The following is a 21292-nucleotide window of genomic DNA, read 5'->3' as shown; positions in this document are numbered from 1 at the left end:
GAGATTCTGGGAGGGAAGGATACTGTCTATGGGAAAGATACTTAGATGGATGTACACCAAATATTGAGAATCCAAATGCAGATGGGTTACCACACCCTGTCCACCCACAGGACACTTCAGGCAACACACACCAATCACCCTCCACCCTTCCCCCTTTCCCACCATGTTCCTTGGTCAGCATCAGTTCCTCCCAGCTGTTCCAAGCAGCATCATTCCTCAAAGGGTTCATGGGAAAATCCAGCGGGTTCATGTTCCATACACACATTGCAAATGGGTGCAGAGAGGAGCAACTCTCAATGTTCAGTCTTTCTCCGACACCATCACTCCTCTCTCTCTCGCCACTCATTCGTTCTCTCCATTCTTGGAAAAACACTGCTTTTACACTAGTTTTTCTCTCTCTCGTGTGTTTTTTATAATCCATTTTGGCTCCCGAGCACGACTTCATCTGTTTTTTTCCCAGAATACACACGTTTTGAATATATATTTATTATTTTCCTCAGTCACTTTTTCATGAAGTCTTGTCATGAAGCTTTATATATATATGTATATCTCCGCTGTTTTTCTCTCCTTTCCTCTTTTCGTTATCTTGTTGTCAAAGAATCAATCAGGAGTTCTCTCATTTTGTCAATGGATTTCTTTCTCTCTCTTGCTCACTCCCTGTTTAATTTAATTTAGCAGCAAAATAACTTGGAAATATAATATTCATCCTTTAGCAAATATACACCGGCAAAATCCACAGCAGGTCTCCAGGGAATGATCTTTCTCTCTCTTTTTCTCTCTCTCCTCTGGTTCTGTCGCTTGCTCCTTGTCCTCGCTGTCTGTTTGTCTGTCTGTCGTCCGTTCTCCCTCCAGAAAGTAAAGGAAGTGAAAGTGCTGGGTACTTCTCTATCCTTCATGCCTGCTTCTAATTTAAAGATACCGGACTTGATAAAAAGAAACAAAAAAAAACAGAAACGGAACAAAAAAAAATAACCCCACAAAAAAACAATCGGCGATAATGGGCTGCCTTATCTTCTCGGCTTGTCACACCTGCAGAAGGGAAGAGAGAAAGAGACAAAAGGTTAGGGGGTCCGAGGGAGGGAGAGAGATCACCTCTGTCACACCCTGACAAACACACAGTCTTTGCTCCATTCGATTGTGCCCCCCCACTCATCCCCCACCCATCCCTTCTCTCAAGAAGATGGTGACTTGCGTGGTTGGGTAGGAGGAAGAGACGGAGAAAGGGAGAGAGAGATGGTAGAGAGTAGGCAGGGATAGAGAAAGAGATGGAAGAGAGGAAGGAGGGATGGAGAAAGGGAGGAGGGGAGAAAGAATGAAGGAGGGTGTGAGTTCACCATGTGGTCATCCCACACAGGACCACACAGGTCAGACATTTGCATTGGTCGAGACTGGTAACTGACTGCCCACACTGCACCGGAGTCTGTCAGCACCAAGCCTCAAATTTCCCTCAGCCTGCAAAACTTTTTGGCTTTCAAATTCAAGAGGGAGCAGAATTCTGCCTGAATAATAACAAGAATAATCCTTCCATTTGGTATAACGCCATCATTGAGACGTCTCAAAGCACTTCACAGAAGACACTGTAAAGTTGATTGACTGTTTTGTGGGTAAAACGTGGCAGCCAATTACGCACAGCAGTGTCCACACAAACAGTTGTAGATTGAGTGACAAATTATTTTTTTGAAGGTATTAACCCTGGAAAGCGATCCTCCAATCAACTAACAACTGGGTTCCTACTTACTGTTAGTTAAACAGAGACATGTGGAGTGAGGAAAGTTGCCTAAGGTTTCGATCTGGCTGGGAATCGAACCCAGGTCTTCTCACATACGAGGTGTGTGCTCTAATCACTACACTACAGGACTCTTTTTCGAAGCCATCTCTCAGGCTGCTTTGGAGGCAACACTGTGTGGCATGAAGGCTGAGACTGAGGGGAATTTTAAGGTCTCAGGTATCAAAAAAAAACACCCAATTCGATTCCCGCAATAAATGTTTCACTGCCAGCCCAACTCAGTGCACTAACATTGTACAAATGCTTAGATTTCACATTCCCTTCCCCAATTGCGGGGGGCTGGAGAGACAGACTGAGGAGTTTGAGTTGGTGGGGGAATCAGGCAGAGGAATCAGGGGATGGGCGAGAAGCTGGGGGTGGGGGAAGGGGAACAGGGGAAAAGATTGGGATGATAACACCATGGGGAAATGAGTTTAGACAGCTGAATAGTGTGGTGCACACACTACCCTAAAGTGAGCTAAGCCAGTAGCAACAATAGACCCTAAAAACACAGCCCGCCCCACCCAGTCACACACCACCACGCCCCACCCACCCACCCCCAGTCACACTGAGCGGCAGTGTCTGTCGTGGTGCAACAATCTCTCCTGGACTTGAGCTGCTAAATCATTTATATGGCTCCTTAATAATTGATGCCAGTTGGCGTGGCCATGGAAACCGAGCAATGACAGGCTCGCTCCTGCCCAATAACTGGGCCCACTTCACCCTTTTTCTATACAGGCAGGTGTTAGGCTGAGCTGCCCCTCACTGAGGAACAGGGATGGGACAGGGCAGCCATTCAGCCATTTACAGATTGAGGGAGACTAGGGGCTGTTCTATGATAGTGCTGTCCATGTATCAACAGCAAAAACCTGCGTTTAACACAGAGCCTGTCCTGCAGGATAATGTCTCAAAGCATTTCACAGCGACGGGGTCAGTCATTGAGCAAGCCAGAGAGGAAAGCGTATGGTCATAGGCTGGCTGAAGAGGCAGAGCTCAAAGCAGGATCTCAAGATGGTTAGAGAAGGAGGGTTGGACCGATACAGAGAGGAGGGGAAATGGGGAGATGGAGGGATAGAGGGAGGGAGTTTCAGAGGTTAGGGACACAGTATTAGTAAGTTTCTCCTCTCCTCCCTCAAACTCCAAACTCCTCTCCTGCACACCAATAAGACCAGCCCCTGTTCATCTCCAGATGATGGACCTTCAGCCTATTTGATCTTTTTGCAGATCACCCAACGATGTTGTCTTATCACCACCACCGCACCCCCCCCTACTTACAACATCGAGCTGCTTTTTAAATAAGTTCCAGTGTCCTGGTCTCAACTACTCTTCCTGGTAATCTGTTCCAATCATTAATTACCCTCTGGGTCCTGGTGTCTATTCTAAAATTGCTCTCTGACAATGCTAAGCCTGTGTGCTGTAGCATTGCTGACTGTCTGGGTGTGTTGGTAGGATTCTGTGTGTGTTTCCCCAGTCAGATCTCTCTCCTTGTTCTCCTAGTCCCTGGCCTTTCTGTGTCCCTTCATTGGGAAGGGAAATGGGGTGGGGTTAGGATGGTCCCCACAAAGCCAATCCCATCGTATAATCCTCATTAGCAGACGTTATATATAGCATTTGTTATATTTTACACACTCACACACACATACAAACACACATACACTCACACACATACACACATACACCCACATATACATATACCCACACATACATACACACACTCAGACACCCAGTCATACACACACAGAAAGGGATGTTAATAAATTGTTAGTAATGACACAGCAGAACCAATATAAGCAGATATGTTTTAACAGTCTCTATATATATTATATTAGAAAAGCGCGCGCACACACACACACACACATACACACACACTCACACACATACACACTCACACACACACACACACACTCTCTAATACACAAATACACTTACTTACAGTCTCTCACACAAACAAACACTCACACACTCTGACACAATCGCTCACACTCGGTAAAACACTCACACACACTTTGACACAGACTCTCTCACACTATGACACACACCGGGTCACATTCAGTAGCACATTTGCTCACTGACACACACTCAGTCGCACACTCACTTACACCGACATGAGAAGAAGGAAGAAGCCGGGAGCAAGCGATCGGACGAACCTGCAACTGCGATCATTTAATTCAAGTCCCTTTGATTTGCACCGTAATTGTGTGAATTTACAGGAGCATTTACAGGTCTGTGGATCCTGAACAAACAAGTGCTTTCTCCTCTCTGTGCAAGGCTCACAGCGACTGCAAAAAGGCAACAGAAAAGAGATCGCTGAGACAGGGCCACATACACGCAAATCCACTGTGCAAAGCTGTCTGCCAGACCGGGGCAGTGGGGAGCGGGGAAGAAGAGAGATAAAGGAAGCAAAGAAAGAACCTGCATTTCTCTACCTCATCTCTACCATTTCTTTAACGTTTCACCCACAAAATATACATTCAACTCACTTTACATTATATTCTGTGAAGTGTTTTGAGACGTCTCAATGATATGATAAGGCTCATGTCAAATGCAAGGATTATTATTAAAAATCGCCTCGAGTCATTTCACTTTCATTGCACTGGCAATTAGGACAGGTTGCCAATTTCTGCCATCCGTTTTATCATGCAGGGAAGCCCACAAACTGATTTTATCTGGGGAATTTTTGGCCAGGACACCTGGAGAGAGAAAATCCCTTCTCTCTTCCAATAGCGTCGCATGATCTCTGACATCACCTGAACAGGCATAGAAGGGACCTCGGTTTTAACATCTCATAATGCAGTGTTCTCTCCCCCCAGCACTGCACTGGAGCATCAGCCTACACTGTGAGCTCAACATCCCTGATGTGGGGGCTTGAACCCACAACCTTCTGTCTCAGAGGCAAGCGACTGAGCCAGGCTGACACGCTGAACAAAGCCTGGATCTAGAAAGATATCGGACAGTAGGTAGGAAAAGCCCTCCGCATTTATCCAACGATCCCAAATGTTCCAGATGGGTACCCTTCTTGCTAGTTCCTGATTATTCCCGGACCCAACAGGAGCCTGGGAACATCGTGGCTTATGTTAGTTCCAACTCGTGCTTCTTAACCTGAAAATGCCTCCTCCCTTGCCCATAGCTTACCTCTACTATTTCACCCCATCTGTTCTACCAACTCAGACCTTCATGTCTCCCTGCCCCATCAGCAGTGCCTAGGCTTTTAGGCATGCTCCTACGCTCGCAACTCTCTCCCTAAACCCTCTGATTTGTTACCCCCCACACCCCCTTATGTTTTCAAATCTGTTCTGAATTCCCCTCTCTTTTGACAGCACCTATGGCGACCTATCTCTCCCCCCTCCCCCCCTCATCCCACTCCGTCTCTATAAAGGTGTTTAATATGCAAAAGGCACTGTGTGAGTGTGGACTGTATGTGGGGTTTTCCCCTCATTGTTTATTTATGTCCCCACATCTCCTCCAAGATGTCCACCCACACCCCATCCTCCATCCCCAACAACAACAATTACACTTATGTAGCACATTTCACATCAGGAGGACGTCCCAAGGTGCCGGACAATGACGAGTTTCCACCCAAGCTGTGGGATGGAATCAGAGAGGGTGGAGGGCAAGGAGGGTGAAGGAGGGAAGATTACCGAAGGCACGATTGAAAAGGAAGGTCTTGAGATGAGACTCAAAGGAGGTAAGGGAGGGGGCGAGGCAGAGGAGCTGTGGGATAGAATTCCAGAGGGTGAAAACTGCTTCCTTTGAGCTTTACACTGAATCTGTTATGTTCACCAGAGGCAATGGTACCGATTTGGAAACTTTTATGGAGCCATCTTGGATTTCCTGTCTCGCCTCGGTCTTGAACAGGCTGGGGGGAGGGGAGGGGGGGGGTGGGGGGAGGGTGAGAATAGGTGTAAACTGCCACGTAGGGTATCACATCAGGTTCAGTATGACACTGTAGTGATAAGAATCTTAACTCATAACTTATTCCCATGTTATATTCTATAAAATTGTATATAACACAAAGTTTATTTATTGTTATGGTCAGCTGGGTGTCTGACGCGCACGGAAAACCCATCACCATGCTTAAGAGTGTCCAAACCAAACTGAGATTTCCATGCATCCCTACACATGGAAATTCCAGAGATAGATTGTTGGAATTGAATGCTCATTCTCTCCCTGGAGGGACACATCCTGCTTACCTCATTCTGGAGAGTATTAGGTGCAGGATGGCAAGAGACAAGGCTTGGGGTCCCCAGCATGTGCTTTGGGGTACAAATGTACATGAGGCTTGATCTAAAGTAGTCTTTGAGGTCAGACATAGTAAAGGGAGGTTGGGGGCAAAAGAATGAACTGTGTTCGCCCACAAAAAACACAGTCACTACACATTATAGAAAATCCTGTGAAGCGCTCTGAGATGTCCTCCAGACGTAAAAGGCGTTGTATCAAATACCAGATTATTATTATTATTATCATCATCATTATTATAAGTAATAATAATTCAGACAGAAAAAAACTCTTTGAATCACATCCCCATTCTAGCAGAACCTTTGCAAATACGGGGTCTACAATGATAATTCTCACATTGCAGCCAAACCAGTCAGTAAAATGTTGAAACCTCGGTTCTCTCCCCTAGTTTCCCAAGTGACATTTATTTCACAAAATGGCTGCCGGTGCAGGTCAGAGGTCACGGCGGCTCAAACCCATCCCCAGAACGATTATACACCGGTATGTTCTTGGCAAAAAATAAACATGAGGCAGTGATTCCATTCCCCCTCTCTACACCCAACATATCTTTCACTAGGTTGACCATCCAGAATGTTCTACCAACAGCTCAATGCGGATACCATTAGCCATAGTCGGCTTCCCCCTAAATTATCCGCCCAGCATTGATTTTTCTCTGACACAGCTACGATGGGCCGAATGGCCTCCTTCTGTGCTATAAGATTCTATGATTTTGTAGGATTCCATGAGACTCTCTCTCTCTCTCAGGAAACATTGAAATTAAAAATGGAAGCCATGGATCAGTGACAGTTTCCCCCACCCCAACCCCAACCCTAGCCCCAACGCCCTCACAAATCGATTTAACGCTTTAGGCAAAACAGCACAATTCCACATTGAGCCCTCGCTGTGAATGAATAGTCCATGACCTCCAGAGAGGTCAGGTGGAGAGAGGGGAGGGGAGGGGTGAGGGGGCTCTCTCAGAGTAATGAGATGTTTATCCAACACATAGAGATCCCCCTTCGGCTGGAACATTCTGGAAAATGGCTGTTGTAAAGCAATTTACTGTTTTTTTTCAGATCCAGGATTATTACTCTGTGAGTGTGTATGGGGGGAGGGGAGAGGGAATGGGTTTGTGTGTGTAGTATGTGAGTATGTGTATGTGAGTGTGTATGAGTTTGTGTGCGTGTGAATTTGTGTGTGGGGTGGGGAGGAAGGGGAGAAGAAAGAGGAAAGTTGATTAATGCTTGGGTGTTATTGACAGTGAGACATTAACACGCACACATAAAGACAAGAGACATGCGTGTGCAGTCAGGCCAGGTCAGGGTGGGTGACTGCCTGTCTGTGTTAGTGCTCTCTATGTGGCGCTCACATCAGCCAATGCCCCTACATCCCAATCAGGGACCAAAACATCCCCCCAGTCTTAGCCTGTGACATGTTCCCTGTAGAAACAGAAGCTAGTATTAAACTGGGAAGTGCTGGAGGCTGCACTTTACAGCCTCATTCGCTCGCTCACTTGCCCGCACTCTGGAGGTTGTGGCCGGGGTAAGAGGCCACTTCCTCTCTCAATGTTTACTCCCCCAGTGAAGCCATCTATCCTGTTTCCCAATTCCCTGCTCCTTCCTCCTACTCTTCCTCTCCGTGTGCCTGTCTAAATCCTTTTAAACCCTCTTAACCTCTCAATTGACAATTTTAACCCCCTCATTAACCCTTTTAAATTGTCACAATTCTGCGCTGCTTCAGAGTTGAAGACAAAAGGTCACGCAGGCTAAGACTGGGTGAAATTCCGCTCCTCGGGTCCCAAACAAAACAGCAAATGAGAGTTAGTGATTTGAGATGAAATTAATCAAGTAAAAGCTGTCCCCAACCTAGTTTGCAATGATTAACCCACCCCTGCCTTTAGAATTAACCAGCGGTGGTTATGGTAATATTAAGGCCAGGCAATGAAAGGGTGAATAGTGACTGACGTACAGCCTGTACTGTTCGTCTCTTGTTTTCTTTCTCCTCCGCTTTTGACCCTTTCCATTCCCTTTCTTCGTTTTGCTGCAAAAAGAACACAATTCTGGGGTTTAGCGAGGGGCTGGGTGCTGGCAGGAGAGTGGCTGAGGAAGATAGACGATATGGGGGGTGCGGTGGCGAGGATAGGAGGCAACTCAACTAATGCCAGGTCCACACAGCACTCACTTCATCCCAATCCCACCAGCGGATGGTCCTAGCAAGGCAACAGAGGGCGACAGTGCAGAAAGGACATTGGGGAAAGGGTGAGCAAAGCCATGCAGTGACATACCAGCCCAATGTTAGTGCGGCATGAGGATTTGGGTACGTGCCAGCAAACACTCTCCCTCTCTGTTCTTCCCATGGGGTTAGAGTAGATAGCTCCAGTAAGGGAGCAAGCACCAGCACAGACAGCACTCATACTGGACCTCTGAACTCTAACCCCTTTCCCTGCTCTTTCCCCATTGTGTCTGTGCTGGTGCTCACTTCCCTCCTGGAATAGGAAGAACGGGGGGGGGAAAAGAGGGTTTGTAAGCACATACCTGGACGTTGTCTGGTGTCTGGGCACCCGTGAAGGAGACTTATCCTACTCTGCTCAGAGCAATTCCACCTGAAATGTTCTACAAAGTCGAAGGAAAGGGATGCTTTTCTCTGCCATCCTCTCTCTCTCTCCCAGCCCATTGGTCGCTCTACAAACCATCTCACCCAGTAAAAGTCAGGAGAGCACAAGGCAAGGGAGTGTGGACGCTCACATTTCATTTAAGTGTCAGCCTGGTTCTGTCGGTAGCTCGCACTCTCGTCTCGGAATCAGAAGGTTGTGAGTTCAAACCCCAAGTTGGGTCTTCGAGCTCACAGTCTGGGCTGACACTTCAATGCAATGCAGGGGGGGTGGGGAAAGAGCACTGCATTGTCAGAGGTGCTGTCCTTTGGTTGAGACATTAAACTGTCTGCCTTTTCAGGTGTAATTGGCTGATTCCTTGATATTTGGGTGACCCGGTTCCTTGTGGACTTTGGGATTGGGTAGAAGATGGGGAGTAGAGGGGATTGGGGGAAGGAAAGGGGGGAAGATTGGGGGTGGGGAAGGGAGGGGATCTTGTTAATATATTTCTGACGGCCACAGTTACAGTCAAGGGACCAAATCTCAACACTCTCAAGGCATTTTGCAGTGAATAATGTTCTCACGAGGTGTGGCTCAATGTGCCTTTGTTTTGCTGTTTGCTTTCTCGACCAAGCCTTACTCATTGTTCAATATATTCCTCGTTAGACAATAGTCTTACCTTTTGGGGGGTTCTTTGCTTTCTCTCTTTGGTCTAAAGAGTTTGGGAGAGAGAGAAATGAAAGAGAAATGTTAACTGGTGTGTCTCCACAAGAGGAAGTGAATAGGCTGACCTTCTGCCTCCAGAACTTTGCATCAAAGATGAGTCCCACCCTCCATCATGACTGTGCTGGTGCTCACTCCCCCACTGGAGCGCTCCACTCTAATCCCATTCCCTGCTCGCTCCCCAGATGGTCTCAAACTGAATAGTCCCCAGTAGAATCTCTCTACTGGGTGTGAAGATATATGTAACAGGTTGGAACACTGCTGTGTATTTAGCACTAACACTTGTGTTACATCGTCCCTGATGTGGGGGCTTGAACTCATAACCTTGTGACTGAATAGGCTACTGTGAGGGGAAGTGAGGGGGAGCAGCATGTGGAAGAGACAGAGTGTGAGGAACAGGTGTCTGGGGGAGTGATGAGGTGGCAATGTATACAGGTTTGGAGTCTCTCACCTGCAGACACATTTACTGTGTTGTACAAAGTGCATCTCTGCTATGTGCTCCGCATGATGGGGTTTGATTTTCATTATCTGGGGGGGGGGGAAAGAGAAAGAGCAGGTTAGTCACAGCCCCATAGCGAAGTAGATAGCGCGCTCACCTCACAAGCGAAAGGACCCGGGTTTGAATCCTGAGCAGGGTGAAACCTTAGGCGAGTTTCCTTACTCCATACGCCTCTGTTTACCTAGCAGTAAGTACGAATCTGGTTGTTTGTCGATTGGTGGATTACTTTCCGGGGGTAATAATCTCTCAAAAAAAAATTTGGTAACTCAAACCACATCTGTTTGTGTGCAATTTGCTGCCGTGTTTTGCCCACCAAATACAGTCAAACCACTTTACAATATATGTTATGAAGTGCTTTGAGACACAACAATTACATGATAAGCGCTAGATCAAGTGCAAGGTTTATTATTATTTTAATGTACAGAGACCCTAAGAGTGATCGTCGGGGGCAGGGGAGGACACAAATCCAAGAGAAAAAGAGGGAAAAGAGCTGTGGGTGAGTTTTATAATAATAATAATGCTTGCATTTGATATGGTGGCTTACCACATCGTCGAGACGTCTCAAAGCGCGTTACAGTATTTACTGTAGAGTAATGTATTGGTTGATGACTGGTTGTATTGATGTTTCTATGGTTACCCAGTGAGTTATTAATCTCACTTGCGGTGTCTCTTGCTCTCTGGCTGATTCCTGAATGTTAGATTTCTTGGGCATGTGACATGTCAATGTGTCACTGAGCAAAGTGCACACAGGAACCCTGTCAGCAAAAGCTCCACTGCATGCATCTAGCCAGCTGTTCCCCTATCCTTAACGTGTGTGAGTATATCCATAAACGTGTACACAGGCATGTGTGTACTTGTGAAATCCTTGCATTTTTTATAGTGCTTTTCACATCTTCTAGACATCTCAAAGCGTTTCACAGAATATACTGTGAAGTGAATTGACTGTATATCTTGAGGGCGAAACTTTTGTGGGTGAAACTTTGTGTAAAAGTGTTTGTGTACACATAGACATGCGTGCCCAGGCATTCACGCACGTGTGTGTGTGTGTGTGTGTGTGTGCGCATATCAGTATTTTTGACTGTACGTGTGTACACACAAACAGAATTGGGGAATACACAAAAGCACAAGTAGGGGAAGCATATTAGTGGGTTTGGGGGGAAAGAGCAGAGAGTTGGAGTTTGAATGGAAGCTTTCTAGCGATTATAAAAAAAATCCTTGCATTTGATTTAGCACCTTATCACGTCATGAGGATGTCTCAAAGCCTTTCACAGGATATACTTTAAAGTGTAATGAATGTGTATATTGTGGGTGAAACATGGCAGCCAATTTGCACACAGCAATGTCCCACAAATAGTTATGGAGTGAGAGACCAATTTTATTTGAGAAATTGTTGGCCAGGACACCGGGAGAGAGAAACTCCCTTCTCTTTTCGAATAACGCCATGGGATCTTTAACATCCACCTGAACAGGCAGACAGGACCTCAATTTAAAGTCTTATCTGAAGGACGGCACACCGACAATGCAATGCCTCCCCAAGAATGTCATAGAATATACTCTAAAGTGAATTGACTATATTTTGTGAGCAAAATGCGTCAGCCAATTGCACACAGCAGTGTCCCACAAACAGCCATGGATTGACTTACCAAATGATTAATTTTTTTTGAAGGGATTATGACCCCCGGGAAAGCAATCCACCAATCGATTAACAACCGGGTTCCTACCTGCTGCTAGGTAAACAGAGGCGTGTGGAGTAAGCAAACTTGCCTAAGGTTTCTCCCTTCTCTGGGAATCAAACCTGGGTCCTCTCTCTTGCAAGCTGAGCGCTCTAACCACTAGGCTATGGGACTCCACTTGTTATTGTTGTTGTTGTTGCTCTATATTGTTGTTGTTTCTTACCTGCATGGTGACGTTGTGCAGCTCGGTGGGCACGCACTCCAGGCTCTCGTCGTTGCAGCAGCCCCCGCAGCGCAAGAGAGGAACACAGGCGGGTTTGAAGATGTACTCCACCTGGTCCGGGTGCTCCTGTAAGATCTCCACCAGCGTCTCGATCGTCCGACAATAACTCTTGTTCCACACGTCCATGAATTTAATAACTGCAAGAGCAACACAAGCAGGGGTCAGGGGCAGAGGCGAATAATCCCTCCCAAAAAAAAAGACATTTGCTCACTCAATCCATAGCTGTTTGTGGGACACTGCTGTGCTCAATTGGCTGTTGCTGCATTTCGTTCACAAAATATACAGTCACTCCAAATTTACAGTATATCTTGTGAAGCGTTTTGAGATGTCTCAATCACGTGATAAAGTGCTATAACAAATGCAAGGATTATTATTATTATTTCAGCCAGTCTAACTCACATCTGTCCCCGAAACTCTGGAATTCTCTGCCTCAACCTCCCCACCTTGCCCCCTCCTTCTCCGTCTTCATATCACACCTGAAGGCATTCCCCTTCAACTGTGCTTGAGATCACCACCCCCCTCCCCCGGCTCAGAGTCAGGCTCCATCACTATTCCCCAGAGACTGATAGAGATGGAGGGGTAGAGGCTGATAGAAAGGGTGCAAGTTGAGAGGGGTAGAGAGAGGGCGAGGTGAATAGGAAGAAACTGCTGGAAAGTGGGGAAGATGGAGGGGGTGGGACTGATAGAGAAGGGTGGGAGAGGGGTTGAGGGAGGGAGTTACAGAGGCTAGAGACGCAGTCACTGCTGAGCATCATTACATTAATAATCCCTTCGTTTGACACAGAAATTGTAACATCAAAACATCTCAAAGGGTTTACAGAGATTACTGTCAAGTCTGGAGCTGAACTGGCTCCAAGATTACACTCCTGGCAACGAAATGTCATAATCGAGCCAGCCCTCTGTGATGGTCCCTCGTCCAGTTCCTGAGCCAGGTGGGTCCACACTGTTCCAGGGCATTGCTGATGACAGCCTGGCTCATTGGCAGGACTTGGAAGGGCAGACCAGTCACTAGGGGCAGGGAATCCTCACACACCTATTAACCTTGCAAGCCAAATCCCTAACAGTAGGGTGGGTACGAGCTGGACAAGCAGCAGGAAAGCTTGCCAACCTGCGCCTGAAACATTCCGGGATTAGGTTAGGGGGCTTTTTATTGGGCCTCTAACTCTCTGGATGAGATGAGCAGGATGTGTCACTCCAGGGGCTAGAGAGTGTGGTTTCTAAAGCAGACCCATGGAATACTCCATATTTTGGTTTGGAGATTCTCAGGTTCACTGATGGGCATCACACTATAAAAAGCAACAGCATAAATCCACATCTACACCGCAAGGACAACAATAATAATAACAACAACAACTTGCATTTATATAACGTCCTTCACGTTGGACGGTGTCTCGGAGTGCTTAATCATCCTTGCATTTGATATAATAATAATAATCCTTGCATTTGATATAGCGCTTTTCATGTCTTCTAGACGTCCCAAAGCGCTTCACAGAATATACTGTAAAGTGTAATGACTGTGTATTTTGTGGCGAAACTCGGCAGCCAGTTGCAGACAACAATGTTCCCATAAACCGCCAATAGAGTGACTGAATAATTTTATCTGGGGTATTGTTGTCCAAAACACCGGGAGAGAGAAACTCTATTCTCTTTTCGAATAGTGCCATGGGATCTTTAACATTCACCTGAACAGGCAGATGGAACCTCGGTTTAACGTCTCATCTGAAGGACAAGAAGTCAGGCTGCGCTGGGTCTCAACTGAACAGAGAACTGAGCCAATTGGAGTCTCTGGAAGGGAGTGTGTGGGGAAGAGCATGGAATCAGTAATGTACAGGTAGTATTTTAACTGTTCCCATGTCTGGCGGGGAGACGGGGGAGATGGGCTCTCAAGGGAACCCTTTACCCCCCTTCCTTACGCCTCAGGGACAGTGCAGTTGTTTAACTGAATAACGAGTAATTGCTAACAGATATAATAACGCTCAAATTTGATATCACGGCTCGCCACGTGATAACTGCAAGAGAATCACGGGACTTTACTATAGAGACGTGTATTTTGACATGTAGAGACTGGGTACTTGTACGTGATAAAAATAATAATGTAATAATTATCCTTGTCATATCGCATCAGTGACTTATCATATTATTGAGCTGTCTCAAAGGGAATTGGATAGGTAATTAAACAGGAATAATTTGCAGGTAAGAGCGGGGGAGTGGGACTAGTTGGGTAGCTCTTTCAAAGAGCCAGCGCAGGAATTTTGGGTCAAATGGCCTTCCTCTGTAAGATTCTACGATTCCACGAAAACTCTTCACAGGATATACTGTAAAGTGGATTGACTGTATATTTTGTGGGCGAAATGCAGCAGCCAATTGCACACAGCAATGTCCCACAGACAGTCATGGATCGAGTAAATATATTTTTTTTATTTGGAGGGATTATTCCCCCGGAAAGTAATGGACTAACAACTGGGTTCCTACTTACTGCTAGGTAAACAGAAGCGTATGGGGTAAGGAAACTTGCCTAAGGTTTCGCCCGACCCGGGAATCGAACCCGGTTCCTCTCGCTTGCGAGGCGAGCACTCTAACCAATACCTTATAGGACTACAGTGATGGAGGAAAGGAACACCCTTCTCCCCCCAAAAAATGTGACCCCCCTCCCCCCCAGCTCAGTCATTTCACTTTCGCCTCCGAGACAGAAGGCTGCGGAATGAAGCCGACATCAGCATTTGGAGCTCACAATCTAGGCTGACACTCTAGTGTTCAGAGAGGGGGTGCCACGTTTCTCCCACAAAATACACAGCCACTGCACTTTTCAGTGAATCCTGTGAAACACTTTGAGATGTCCCTTCAATTTGAAAGGCCTTGGATCAAACATCACAATTATTATTAATAATTTGTGGATTTTTATCTTTTTTCCCTCTGTAATGTGTTAAATGTTACCTCCCGACCTCCCTCCCCCGCGCTCCCAGCGAGGTTGGCCTGTGAGTTCTGATGGGAGTCGAGCCTGGGATCAACAGGCCCTGAGATTAATGCTCTTAACCTTCACTCATAACCTTCAGTTACTGCAGCCTGTCCTCAGCTAATGTACTGTATATATGCACACCACACACACAAATACCCATCACACACACAGATACTTATACACACACACACTCATACACACACATACTCATCACACACAATATACAAACACAGTGTACAAACTAATGTAACATAGAATGCCATGTACATATTATATACCCACAATATATTCACAGTGTACAACACAGTATATACACACAGTACATACACACACCAAGTATACCCACAAGAATACACTCCCCCAACCTCCATACACACACACAAGCACATACTCACACCCACCCATGTCCGCAAACACACGTGCACATGCACGCACATACACACGTGTTGAGCACTGGTCCCCACACACAGGTGGCGGGGGATGGGGGGGGAAGTTAGTAACTTTACTGTGAGCTCTTTATTACTTCCAGGAATATAAAAACTTAGCAGTAATGATTGCCGTAAGCATATAATCTATACATTAATTTAGTTCTATAGATGCTATATTATATGTATATATATATGTGATATATAGCATATTTGTGCCAATGGGGTGGGGAAGGGAAGGGGAGGGTATACCCAAGGGTGAGGGAGGGAATGGGAAGGGAACAATGAAGGAATAGGGGAGAATGTGAGTATGGGAGCCGCAGCACAGAGAGGGTTAACAGTGTAGAGAGCGAGGCCGCTGGCAATGACAAGCTCCCTGAAGGTCACACAACACACACGCTACTCAATCACTCACTGTACACTGGCTCCCTCACTCTCTCCCTCTGTCTCTCTCTCCCTCACTCGCTCGCTCCTACCCTCTCTCCCTCTACCTCTGTCATTCTCTCCCTCCCACTCTCCCACTGATACTGACAGCAGCACAGGGCCGAGGCCATCTCTACTGTCCTTCTGCTCGACTACGCAGCCAGTGTGACAGTCTGACTTAACTGTGACGGGAAGAAGAAGGTGGTGGGGGGGGTGGGGAAGCGGAAAGAGAGAGAGAGAGGAGTTAAGAGATAGAGAAAAGGGAAACAGAGGAGAGAGAGGGAGAGTTGGTTTGGGATAACATGATGTATTAATAATAATAATAATAATAATAATAATGATCCTTGCATTTGATACAGCGCTTTTCATGTCTTCTAGACATCTCAAAGCGCTTCACAGAATATGCTATAAAGTCAATTGACAGTATGTTTGCAGGCAAAACGCAGCAGCCAATTGTGCACAGCAGTGTCCCACAAACAGTCGTGGATTAAGTGACCAAATTATTATTTTTTTCCTTCAGCGATTAATATCAGGTGTGTTAAGTAAGGAAACTTGCCCAAGGTTTCGCCTGCTGGAAATCAAACCTAGGTCTCTTGCTTTCGAAGCGAGTGCTGAAACCACTGAGCTACAGGGCTCCAATTGACTAATTATGGATTACTAAATAATAATCCTGTAATCAATATGAGCTTTAATAATCAAACGGCAAAGTACTGCAGATGCTGGAAATCTGGTATAAACACAGAAGTTACTGGGAACACGCAGCAGGTCAGACAGCATCCACGGAGAGAGGAAAATGAGTTAACGTTTCAGGTCTGTGACCTTTTGTCAGAACCCACTTATCATAATAATAAATCATAATTTTGTCACTTATAATAATAATTACTTTCAAAAATAACTAATATCACCTCTAATAATAAATATCACTATATTAATAAATATCACTATAATAATAACCAATATCACCTAAAACAATACTGTTGCAAACAATATCACTTGTAGCATTGACACGTCTCAAAACGACTCACAGGATTCAGTTTAAAGCTTAGTGACTGGGTACAGTATTTGTAGATGAACACAGCAGCCAATTTACACATAGAGGCATCCCACACACAGCCACCAGTGACTGACTCTCATTTCCAACAGAGACAGGAGCTCAGTTTAATGTTTCATCTGAAGGATGGATCTCCGTCAATCAGTGCAGCCCCAGTATTGGACGTCTGAGCTCACAGTTCCTTACGTGGTGACACACACACACAGGTACACAGATACACACAGGTAAACACACACACACAGATACACACCATTTCCCTGGAAATGCAATGACCAGCAGGTGGGGCTGGTAACTCAGCTCTCACTGGCTGACCTCAGGGAGAAATGAAAGTCAGACAGAGAGTGTGAGAGTAAGAGTAGGAGAGAATGAGTGAGAGTAAAAGAGAGAATGAGAAAGTGTTAAGAGAGAAAGAGGGAGAGTAAGAGAGTGAGAGTAAGACAGAGTGTGAGGGTGAGTGTAAGAGTGTGTGAGAGTGAGAATAAGTTAGTAAGAGTGAGAGGGAGAGAGAGAATGAGTTAGAGAGAATGAGTATGAGCGAGACTGAGAGTGAATGAGAGAAGACAGTGAGAGGAAGAGAAAGAGGGAGCAGGTTGTTGGGGGAGTGAAGAGACAGATCAGCTAAACAATACCAGTGCTAAGCTATGAACTTCCCCCATTTCCTTCATCATTTTTGCCCAGATCAGAAACGTCAGTGGGATATAAAGTACCTACCTTCGTTTTTGTGTGGTCCCTCACTGGGGATAAACGCCGTCTGTAAAGAATGTGACAGAGAGAAAGAGAAAGAGATTAGACACATCAACCATTAGCCCAGCAACTCAATCACCGACCACCCCATCATCAGCAGTCAGGCCTTCAGCCTCTCTGCCCCCACTCTTTGGAACTCCATCCCGGAGCCCCTCCACTTTGCATCCTCCCTTACGTCCTTCAAGGGCTATCCCAAGATAGTCCTCTTCGACCATGTCTTCAGTCACCTTCCTTACATTCCACCCCTCATGATCCCAACTCCCAGCTCAAGTGCAAATCCTTAACTGTTTTGGCGTCCTCCCTTTGTGAAAGGTGCTGTATAAATGCAGGTTGTTGTTGTTGACACCAGGCTGTTTGTGGAACATTGTTCTGAGCAATTTGGCTGCCGCATTTTGTTTACTTTTTTTTGGTCAGCAGCCGGGAGTCTGACACACGTGGAACCCCATCACCATGCTTAAGTGTCCAAATCAACAACAATTACATGTATATAGCGCCTTTCATGTTGGGAGTACGTCCCAAGGTGCTAGACAGTGAAGGGTTTGCACCCAAGCTGTTGGTTGGGTTCAAGAAAGGCGGAAAATGAGGGTGGGGTTGGGGGTGGAAAGATGACCAAAGGCACGGTTGAAAAGGAAGGTCTTGAGATGGGAGTGTGTAGTGGGATACTGTGACGTGGGATATGTGGAACTCTGAACCAGACTGAGAATTCCATGTTTCTACTTTCACATAGAAATTCCCAAAAGTATTAGGTGCAGGTTGGCAAGAGCCAAGGCTTGGGAACGCCAGAGTGTACATTGGGGTAACTGGAGAGAGAGAGAGAGAGACCAGCTAAAACCGCATAGAGCCCTGTCGGGCAAGCTTTCCCGCTGCTTGTCCAGCTAGGATCACTCCACCCGTTAGGGCTTTGGCTTAAAACACACAGTCACTGTACTTTACAGTGAATCCTGGGAAGCACTTTGAGATGTTCTCCTGCCATGAAAGGCGCTGGATCAAATATCAGGATTATTATTAGTCATAAAGAGAAAGAACAGCCAAATGTTACCAACTGTTCAAATGCATTCCCAGCTATTTTTTTGTGAAACAAAAGAATTACAAATCATAGATATATATAATAATAATTTTGGATCCTTGTGTATTTTTTCAGTTAAAAAAAAATAATTTAAGATTGAAATAAAGAGAGACTGCCCCAGGGTCGAAAATCTCTCCCTCTCTGTCTCTCTTTCTGTCCATCTCTCTCTGTCTGTTTCTCTCATCTCCGTCTGTGCCTATGTCCTCTCTCTGCCTGTGTTATGATATAGGAGCAATGTGTCAGATTATCAGTGTTTCTCTGACCACAGAGCTCACCAATGGCTCAGGAGGCCAGAGGCTGGAGCAGAATTCTGTGGCTGACAGGGACAGAGGGAAGTCATTAAGTTAACATTTTAGCAATAAACATCAGGGATCTTTACTGTTACACTGAACAGCAGCATCTGCTGAGAGACTGAACAGTGTCACTGGCTGAAAACGTACAAAGTCTCTCTCTTTCTCACACTGTCTCAGTCTCTATCTCTCTTGCGCTCTCTGTGTTCTCAGTCTCTCCATCCGTCTCAGCATTTCTCTCATTCTCTTTCGCTGTCTCTCTCAGTCCCAGTCTCTCTCTCTCGTTGTCTCAGTCTCTCTCGTACAGTCTCTCTCTCTCTCGTTTCCCCCAGTCTCTGTCTCAGTCTCTCTCGTTACTATTTGTTTGATCTGTGTGGTTGTTGATCTCTGGGGCTGATCAAAGTGCAGACAGTATGTTTGTCAGAAAGAGACATGAGGAAAGAGACAGCAGAGGAGAAAGGAAAATTAGGACTCCCCACACCCACACTTACATTCTCTCTCGGTGCCTAAACCTATTACAGACTCACTGTCTAATTACACACCTTGTCTAAGTATTTGTCTCTCTGTATGTGTGTATCTCTGTCAGTCTTTCTGTCTGTACATTTGCCTCAGTACATATTTCTCTCTGTTTATTTGTAACCACTACTTAGGTGTCAGCCTTGCTCAGTCACTTGTACTCTCACCTCTGAGTCAGAAAGTTTGTGGATAGGGGATTTTGAGCTCACAGTCTAGGCTGACATTCCAGTGCAGTGCTGAGGGGAGCACTGTATTGTCAGAGGTTCTGTCCTTCAGATGAGGTAATAAACCAAGGCCATGTCTGTGCCCGTTCAGGTGGATGTTAAAGATCCGCGATACTATTGGAAAGGAGAATGGACTTTCTCTCTCCCAGTGTCCTGACTAACAATCCCCCAAATAAAATCGGTCACTCACTCCATGACTGTTTTTGGGATGTTGCTGTGCAAAAATATGCTTCCGCATTCACCTACACAGTCACTACATTTTACACTAAATCCTGTGAAGTGCTTTGAGACGTCATCCAGATGTATTGTCATTATCATTATTTACTCTATCCTCAATTGTAGGTTTATTGATGTCCTGACCACCTGCCTGAGAGACGTCAAATACTGGACAAATCTAAGCCTTCTCCAGCGAAACTCAGACAGAACACAGGCTCCTGGTCATGTCTCCTCACACCCGGATCCGACTTCCTCGGTCTTTCTCTTTCTCTCTCGCTATAACTCACTGATCTAATGTACAACCTCACAGTCCCGTTCAATACTAATTTTCCTTTCCCCCTCTGACAATGCAGTGCTCCCCCAAGCACTGCAGTGGGTGTCAGCCTGGAGTGTGAGATCAAAGCCGCGATGTGGAGGGAAGGTAGCTGAGGATCGAAGCAGAGCTTTATTCTCTGTATCTTTGCCATATCTTCTCCTCCGTCGGTCCCTCTCTCTCTCTTTCTCCTCCATGCGGCTCTCCCCCAACATTCCACCTCTCCCCTCCGCTTGCCAGCCACCCCACCTCCCCCCACACCAGCTCAGCTAAAACTCACCCTTCATCCCATCCTCTTCAACCACAATCTCTCTATATCTCTTATCCATCCATCCAATCTACTCCCAGGCTGATGCCCCAGCGCAATGCTTGAGGGGTTCCACATTGTCAGAGGAGCTGTCCTTCAGATGAGACATTAATCGGATGTCCTGTCTGTGCCTGTTCGGGTAGACTTTAAAGATCCCGCGACTCTATTGGAAAAGAGAAAGGAGTTTCTCTCTCCCAGTGGCCTGGCCAACTATCCCTCAGATGAAATCAATCATTCACTCCATGAATGTTTGTGGGACATTGCTGTGCGCAAATTGGCTGCTGTGTATGCTTACAAACCACACGGTCACTGCACTTTACAGTAAACCCTGTGAAGCGCTTCAAGATTTCTTCCACACATGAAAGGCACTGGATTACATCTAATTATTATTAATAACAACAATAATAATCCTTGTATTTGATATAGCACCTTATCACATAATTGAGACGTCTCAAAACACTTCACAAAATATACTGTAAAGTGGATTGACTGTATTTTGTGGGCGAAATGCGGCAGCCAATTTGCACACAGCAGTGTGCCACAAGCAGTCGTGGATTGAGTGACGAGATTTTTTTTGGGGTAATTATTTACCCCCCAGCAAGCAATCCGCCAATCAACTAACAAACGGATTCCTACTTACTGCTAGGTAAGCAGATGTGTATGGAGTAAGGAAATTTGCCTAAGGTTTCACGCCACTCGGGAATCAAACCCAGGTCCTCTTGGTTGCAAGGTGAGCTCTCTAGCCAATACACTACAGGACTTCACTTTTTTTTATTATTATTACAACTCTGCTCTCACCTCTCTGCCTCCACTCCTCGTTCTATCGCTTCTCCTCTCTCAGTCATCTCCGTGGCTCTTGGTTCCAACTCTGACCTGACCCAAACCAAGGCCTCCGCTCGGTCTCTCCCCTGATGGTCTCTCCTCCAGTCTTCACACGGTCACCAGCAGCATGCCTCACCTCACTGAACTAACAGACAACCTCATAAACCTGTTCAATCCTTAGCTCCCTACCCTCC

The 21292-nt window shown here is 46.0% G+C and overlaps 1 protein-coding gene across 3 annotated transcripts; it reads right to left on the bottom strand.

The window, feature by feature from the left end:
• Window positions 1-671: 671 nt before the first annotated feature.
• On the bottom strand, window positions 672-21089 carry vegfab (vascular endothelial growth factor Ab). 3 transcript variants are annotated; one of them, XM_042332814.1, is made up of 8 exons: window positions 21075-21089; window positions 17312-17351; window positions 11686-11882; window positions 9742-9818; window positions 9247-9279; window positions 7946-8017; window positions 3913-4044; window positions 672-1029 (listed from the first exon to the last, which is right to left on the bottom strand). In XM_042332814.1, exons 3-8 carry the CDS (start codon window positions 11869-11871, stop codon window positions 1008-1010), a joined length of 522 nt encoding a protein of 173 aa, XP_042188748.1. In that variant the 5' UTR covers window positions 11872-11882; window positions 17312-17351; window positions 21075-21089; the 3' UTR covers window positions 672-1007. The 3 variants fall into 3 exon arrangements, with proteins under 3 accessions (XP_042188748.1, XP_042188750.1, XP_042188749.1); XM_042332816.1 differs by lacking the exon at window positions 3913-4044; XM_042332815.1 differs by lacking the exon at window positions 7946-8017.
• Window positions 21090-21292: the final 203 nt, after the last annotated feature.

This window comes from Callorhinchus milii, unplaced genomic scaffold (genome assembly GCF_018977255.1).
Source record: "Callorhinchus milii isolate IMCB2004 unplaced genomic scaffold, IMCB_Cmil_1.0 Scaffold3, whole genome shotgun sequence".
Taxonomy (NCBI): Eukaryota; Metazoa; Chordata; class Chondrichthyes; order Chimaeriformes; family Callorhinchidae; genus Callorhinchus; species Callorhinchus milii.
The sequence above is the reverse complement of the archived record's forward strand: the minus strand, read 5'-3'. Positions and strand labels throughout refer to the sequence as shown.

Coding starts and splice junctions, on each gene's coding strand:
- vegfab (XM_042332814.1), bottom strand. CDS start 11,871: ATGGACGTGTGGAACAAGAGTTATTGTCGGACGATCGAGACGCTGGTG. Junction 8,018..9,246: donor AGCAAAGAACCCCCCAAAAG/GTAAGACTATTG, acceptor TTCTTTTTGCAG/CAAAACGAAGAAAGGGAATG. Junction 1,030..3,912: donor TTAAATGATCGCAGTTGCAG/GTTCGTCCGATC, acceptor TCCCTTCTGCAG/GTGTGACAAGCCGAGAAGAT.